The sequence below is a fragment of the Zonotrichia leucophrys genome, chromosome 6 (genome assembly GCF_028769735.1).
Source record: "Zonotrichia leucophrys gambelii isolate GWCS_2022_RI chromosome 6, RI_Zleu_2.0, whole genome shotgun sequence".
NCBI classification, from domain to species: Eukaryota; Metazoa; Chordata; class Aves; order Passeriformes; family Passerellidae; genus Zonotrichia; species Zonotrichia leucophrys.
Genome location: NC_088176.1, coordinates 21,271,528 through 21,279,040, shown reverse-complemented (window position 1 = coordinate 21,279,040; position 7,513 = coordinate 21,271,528). Strand labels below are relative to the sequence as shown.

At 42.5% G+C, this 7,513-nt stretch overlaps 1 protein-coding gene across 1 annotated transcript; it reads left to right on the top strand.

Moving 5' to 3' along the window:
* The first annotated feature begins 2,681 nt into the window (after positions 1-2,681).
* DUSP13A (dual specificity phosphatase 13A) lies at positions 2,682-4,689 on the top strand. The gene is made up of 3 exons (XM_064716191.1): positions 2,682-2,971; positions 3,256-3,473; positions 4,220-4,689. Exons 1-3 carry the CDS (start codon positions 2,811-2,813, stop codon positions 4,462-4,464), a joined length of 624 nt encoding a protein of 207 aa, XP_064572261.1. The 5' UTR covers positions 2,682-2,810; the 3' UTR covers positions 4,465-4,689.
* The last annotated feature ends 2,824 nt before the right edge of the window (positions 4,690-7,513 follow it).

The window sequence follows — 7,513 nt, the reverse complement described above, 5'->3', positions numbered from 1 at the left end:
TTCACAGTGCTATGGCTATGTTGTTATATTTTACATATAAACATGCACTAGGGTCTACCAGCTCACCACATTCCAGGAAGGAAACCAAAACAGAAGTTTCCTAACCCTGCTTCCCTGTGCAGTGGCAAAACCAGCAATCCACCTAAATGTTACATTCCAAATTCAGTCTCCAGACTTTAGAAGTCTGGGTTAGAAAATGAGATGGATTTAGACATACATATTACTCCAGGACTATCTGAAGTTTACAGGTCCTAAGGTGTGTTATTCCAGCAACAGGTTTCCATGCAGGGACCCCCTGGCCAAGAGCTGCATCCAGAGCAAAGGTGAAGCAGGCAGGCAGGCAGACACATATAGAGTGGAGAGCAGTCCAGGTCTGGCTGTGGAGGCTGCTGGGCTGGTTTGCAGAAGCAATTTGCCCAGTGACAGGACGAAGAACAATGGCCTTAAGCAAAGGCACAAGAAGTTCCACTTCAATGTGAGGAAGAGCTTCTTTATGTGGAGGTTGGAAGAGCACTGGAACAGGCTGCCCAGCAAGAACATGGGGTCTCCTCTGGACACATTCCAAACACACCCGAATGGTTCCAGTGCTAGCTGCTCTAGGTGACCCTGCCTTGGCAGAGAGGTTGGACTGGATTATCTCCACACATCCCTTCCAACTCTAATTAATCTCTGCTTCTGTGAACCTCAGCACTGGAAAAGGCTTGATGGTCAGTTTCTATCTCAAGTTATCACTGCTAATGGCATTTTTCTGCTCTAATTTCATCATCTAGGAAATATTTTGAAAATTACTAAATAAGATTGCAAAGAAAAGTAAAGAACATAATTTAAAACTTGTAACACTTAGATATGTAATAGCTGCTTAGTTGTTGCACTTCAAAACTGAAAACTACTTCTCCTTGCTAACATTTGATGCTCTTTAAAAGGGTGAATTATCTAAATAGTTGGTGCTTTATTTAACAGAAATTTCCAATAAACCTCATTCTGTCACTTTGACTTATGCCACTTCATGCCATGTGACATGAAGGCATTGATGTAAGTTTGACAGGCAGTGCCAGGGCTGACAAATCAGCTTGAGAATTTGTGACAAATTATATGCTACAGATATTTTTAAAACAACTGTGGATTTCCAAGGAAAAAAAGAATGTTAAATGTGTAATAACACTGATGTATCTTTAGATTGAAAACAATTTATTCAATTCAAATAGTTATATTGATTTAATATTCAGGCTGACAATGCAATAAAAGAAAGGAAATTTATATTGAAAATTCCCAACTACCTTAGGTTACAATATATTATAGAGCAAAGGAAAATTAGATGTGTTAATGTAATGGGCTTTTTTTCTTTTCCTTAAACATTGTCATTAAGTAATATTGTTAGCATTTAATAATTTGAAATAATCTATCTCAAATGTTAAGGACCTACACAGAAAAAAAAGGGCGTCTGCTGAACAGAGAATTAATTGCTTATGAAAATTCTTATTCAGCAAAGAATACAACATGGCAAGGGGGGGTATCTTTCACTAGAAGTGCTAGTTGATTTAAATAATGTTTTTTCCTTTTTCTGGGTTTGGGGTGGGGTTTTTGGTAATCTCATTTTTCTACAGATCAAGTCCTGCCTTATAATTTCTTCACAATCTCTGTACTTCAGTTGAAGCATACTTAGGTCAGTCGTGTGAACTTTCACACATCTCTTGATAAAATAAAGCAAATCCATAATAGTATATCAATGCATATGGAATGAAGGTGGCTCAGACCTGACCAAGAATTCCTTCTATTCATGAACTTTTTTTCTACAGGGGAAACTCTTAGCAACAAGCTTCTCCTCTTGGGTCGCCTTCTCTCCTAGATTGCCAGGCTTACAGAGGAAAAGCATCACCATTTCTTTTTTTCTGCCTTGTAGCTCCACTGACAATTTTGCAGCCCCTGCTATGAGTCATTCTGCAGAAGCACAGGCACTGCTGTACTTGAAAAGACCCACTAATACTACAGTTTGATATACTGAGTCTCCAATTTATGGCTGGCCAGACTTTCCTAGATAAACCAACTCAGTGACTTACAAGTTTCACTTGACAACCATTACACTCCTGGCTTTTGTTCTCTTTTCAACAGAAGAGGGAGGTATCATGGAATGTGTGGCAGGTGTACTGTATAAACCCAGTGAAGGACTGAAACAGAAAATATTAAAAATATAAAGTACAGTTATGTCAGATAATTTCACTTTGGGAAAAAAACAGTAGCTTCAAGAAATAAGTTTTCCTGGATTATCAGTGACAGGCAAGGCATCATCATCATCCACTTGGTATTTAACCTCCTGGTGAAATACCTGCTGGTGTGTTTCTGACCCTTTCACCTCTGATTAAATGACGGACAATTGTTACTGGGACAGGTTGCTATTTTTCCTGTATCAGGTTTTAATTGCTAGTGGTGAATGCGCTGACTGCCACGGCTGTGTGGAGACACGGCTGGGGACAGTCACACAGGGTTAGTGCGTGTCCTGGGGGCAGGGGCTGTGCCACAAGGACAAGGCTGCTGCGTGGCAGAACAGTGCGGCTCTGGAGACGAGCCCAGAGAGGCAGGCTGGACCCAGCAATGCCCGGTTTGGTACCTGCATGTGTTTGCAGCGGCTGTGGCGGTCGGGGCAGGGCAGAGGCGAGCGGCCAGCCCTGGGACAGGCATGCCTGGCTGCCCGCACCTGCCCCAGCCCGTCTCGCAGCCCCCCTGGCACCGAGCGGGGCTGGCAGCGCCCCTGTGCCGCTCTGTGCCTTGCTCCGGCCGGCGGGAGGGAGCGGCGTCTCGCCCCGGATCTCAGCATGGCTGGCGCCGGGGCGCCGGGCACCCAGGACCCTGAAGGCGCTGGGACATGCCCGGAGGATGTCCCCTCCCTCAAGGAAATAGAGCAGCTCCTGAACACTGGGCGGCCCTCTTGCAATCACGTTGATGAAGTATGGCCTAATCTCTTCTTAGGGGACCTGTAAGTACAGCTTTATGGACACACCTCTGCCATACCTTCTGTTAGTGTGCCTCATGGGTGCGGCTTTAGACAGCTCATAGTTTTGTTAATTGCTGTCGTTTACGCTGCAGACAGCACGATTTCCGAGATAAAATTATGACTAAGCTGGTATTCCCTTCTCCATTAGCCCTTAGAATCGATGCATAGGCTGGTCCTCCAGCAGTGGTTTGGGAGATGCAATCTCAGTGCTTCTGCTCTGTGAATATCACTGCACCCATCTTGATTTGTCTTTGTCTTTTCCTTAGAGTAACAGCAAACAATAGATTTGTTTTGTGGAAGATGGGTGTGACCCATGTTTTAAATGCTGCCCATGGCACATCATACAGCCACGGAGGCCAGGACTTTTATGGAGCAACCATTGATTATTATGGTGTACCCGCCCATGACCTGCCAAGCTTTGATATCAGCCAGTTCTTTTTCTCTGCTGCACAATTTATCCACAATGCCTTGAACACACCAGGAGGTATGAAATTATTGTTGGTCACATTTTGATGCGAGTCAGCAACCTCATGTAACAGGTCAGCTCCACAAAGCTCAGTGGTGGACAAGTCACTGCATGGTGTCCTGCCAGGTGCTGGTCACCTGTGCGGTGGGTGGCAGGAGAAGGCAGTGCTGTGTATGTGGGTATAGCTCTGACTAGAGCTGATGTGACAAAATAGATGAACTGTGCAGGAGAGAGCCTGGGGAGGAGACAGAAAATTATTTGAAAGGTAAAGCTCATTCCAAAGGGGAGAAGCAAAAACATGCTTCTGATTGGGAATGGACACCCTCCTTTGAGACCGTCTTATTGCAAGAACAAATGAATAAAAAGACTAATGTCCTGATTTCTGCAATCACCTGTATAAAGAGGTTCCTAGGTTGCAGATGAGTCTCTGGTGTGAACAGAGCCTGCAAGGCTGGGCCTCCAAGAAGCAGATTTTAGCATTCTTCCTTGCATAAGCCAACCTGCTGAAACTAATGGGTCTTCTTTTCCTCATGGTCCAAACACAACAGCTTCATTACTCTGAGAGGGTTTTCTTTGATTTACCAGTATTTCCGGAATCAGTTTGGGTCTCATGGCATTTCTCATACAAGTGACTGTAACAATGGCAAATTAGACTAACTAATTAGCAGTTCACGTGATTTATCAGAAGAGGAAAACATTTAAATTAAACTTCATCCACTGTATTGCTTCTCTTGATGGTTGCATTTTTTTTTTTTTTTTACTAGCCAAAATATTGGTACACTGTGCAGTTGGAGTAAGCAGATCAGCTTCTCTAGTCTTAGCATATCTCATGATAAATCACCACCTCCCGTTACTTGAAGCCATCAAGACAGTGAAGGAGCATCGATGGATTTCACCCAACCGTGGTTTTCTGAAGCACCTGCGAAACCTGGATGCTCAGCTACGGCAGAGGAAGGACTGGAACAAAGGAAGGACTGCTGAACAGGCAACCCCATCTACATTCACTTGAGTGAGTTTCATCCTTCAGAACAGCTGTGCACATACAACTTCCCATGATCAGTGCACATTACAAAAATGAAGACAATTATGCATAGACATAAATGGCCAAGAGAATGATAAATGGATTAATTCTGATAGCTCAGTTCCTCCAAAACCAGCACAGCCAACAGCAGCACCATTACCACTGCACAGGGTGGAACTGCTGTGCCTTGAGTGGTCCTACTGGATGAATCCACTGGAGTGGTTAAGACAGACCAAGTTTGTCCCTGGTTTCTGCTCGTGCCAGAGGCAAGTTCAATATTTGCATCTAGCTGTAAAGGATGCTTGAGTCCCTTTTACTTGGGAGTGTAACATAATAATCTTTCTCAGTTTGGTTAGAGTTCTAACATGCATTTCTCCTAAGAAAAATTTAGTGTTTCAGTTTCAGGCCTGATGATGTGACAAGGACAGTTTATTAAGAGCCCAGGCACTCCTACAGAAATGTTCCTCTATTTCTGGTCTGCTAAATATTATGGTGTGTCAGCCACAAGACCCACACCATCAGAATAAATGTTTGTGATACTTCTGCAGCCTGGGTCAGCAAACCCCACGAGTCTTTTTTTGTTAAATATGTTTTCAAAAAGATAATGTATATCATGTAGTATATTGAGAATGTTAAAAAGACTATGTCATGTCTTCAAAGCATTTTGTAAGTTGGACTCCTCAGTTGTCTTGCACTCCAAATTATCCCAAATCAGTTCTGTGTCAGTGGCTTTGGATCACCTGTGATTTAATATCAGGTAGACATTTAGCTTACATCAGGGGCTTGGCCTAATTGATACAAATTTGTTTTAAGATGTTTTGAGGATGTCAGTTTTCCTGTCACCAGTTAAACAGTACTTAGACCAATGTGATTTTTAATACAGCAACAGCATTTGAAATTCATGCTACCACACTCTGCCTTAAAATTAGCTTGTTACCTTGTGGTGAACCATGAAGTGATGATCAAATTTGGTTTTGCCCTTTGCTGCTGGTTGGATTTATTGATTAGTTGACCTTAAAAGATTCCCTGACAGATTAAGTAAATACATTTCTGCTTGCTTGTTTGCATTTGAAACATCAGTTCTGATCATTTTATTCTCTGCTGTAAGAGACTTGCAAGGTTATTAGAAGACTAATATAATGGTGACTTGGGAGCTGAACCTCTTCCTTTCCAGACCACATTTCCTTATTCATTCTTTCAGAGGTTATGACATGAATGCTGATTCTGCCTAGCATTTAGAAGAATGTAGAAATCCCTCCCTATTTCACTGTACACAAGTGCTTTGCAAAATAAGCACATTTAAGATCCTTTCAGACATCAGTTTGACTGTTGAGATTTTCCTAAGTGTTGCAAAAGAGCTCCACTGATCAGTGAAAGATCAAATAGGAAATCACATTTTAAAACCTAACAGTGCTAGGACAATCTTTATACCTCACAAAGCAGCAGAGCAGTGGAGGAGGAGCTTTGTTTGCTTTGAAGTTCACCATAAAAATTAATAGGTATTTATATGAGTTAATATTTCATTATAATTTATACTTCATTCACATTACAGTAGGTTTTAGTCTGGAAACCTTTTGAAGACACAGCATTGAAAAATCTGAAATTCATGTGAGTGAAATAATGCATCTTAATGGCTTTAGGCTGGGCAAAATTAGACATATGTGAGCAAGATTAATGGAATCCTCCCATCAGGATAATGTTTTGCATGCCTCTGAGCATCTGTCCTACAAAGCCACAGCTGTGAAAGCTGCTCCTGTTGTAAATTAGTACCTGCTCTTGAAGATACTGCTCATCCTGGGAGAGTATTGTGTCACCAGGGGCAGGGAAGGGAAGAGCACAGAGTGAAGCTGAGCCAGTTGGGCATCCATGCCACCAATGGCATGGTAGTGATCTTGTAAGCATGACTTACTTACCTCAGTGCAAGGAATGAATTAGGTAGAAACTTTTTTCAAGGGCATTGTCAAATCACAGAAGTGCTTTTAATCTGTGGAGTCAGTGTTGCTTGTTGCAGTGTTTCCTGCCTGCCTGTATTGTGTCTTTATATACAGATTTACTTTGAGTGCACATTTGTGCAGGGGGAAAACTTCCAGTCAACATAAGCAAAAGCAGAACTGCAACTTCTTAAAACAGAAAGCATTATCTGCTGCAATGTGCTAAGAGGAAAAGGGACCTCCTCACCTGTCAATTACACTATCCCTAATTCACATCATGATGCGACATGACATTAGTACTTCACTGCTTTCCACTATCAGCATAAAAACTTGTATTTTGAATGTTAGTTTGGCAAATTATATTAAGGAACCAAAATGAAGGAAAAATACTGCCTCCCCAGTGGCACTTCATTCAGAAAATACACATTTGTCAAGAGGGTCTACACAACCTGGGAGAAGGTGCAAGTGAGAGGAACTGTCCCCACTACAGCTCTGGCAGACTTAAATCTGCTTACAGCAATCACAAAACCAGTGTCACCTGAAGGGACCCATGTAGAGTTCCAGTGAAAACGTCTCTTCCTTTTATTTTCCAGTACAAGAACCGAGGGCATCAGATGAAGTCAGTAGAAATCAGGTCTGAAAGAAAGGGAGGGGTTTACATGAGCTGTGTAACACTTGCCACAGGGTGCTGCAGAGAGTAAAAGCCTATAGACATTGAAGTGGAAATGTTTGAGGGACAGAAATCCATTCAGGGTTACCAAATACTTAGAAACTCCATCCAGGTCAGCAAGCTTATAAACTGCAGCTGGAAGCTGGGAGAGTGTTATTATTGTTATTATTATATACACAAATATAATTCATGCTTGTGTGTTCTTACATTTTGTAGGCATTCACTTTCAGCCACAGTCAAGCACAAGACAGTGGGCTTGGTGAACCTTGGGTAAGGCCCAGGACCAGTGTTCTCATGGTGTTTATTTTGAACTCGCCCTCAAGCTGTGCTGTCCCCTCTTTCCTGGTAGCTTATTATTAGAACTGGGTCACATGAGGCACTTGGGACTGCGTCTCAGTTGCACTGACATTTCTTTCACAGGGAAAGCTCTGTGCTG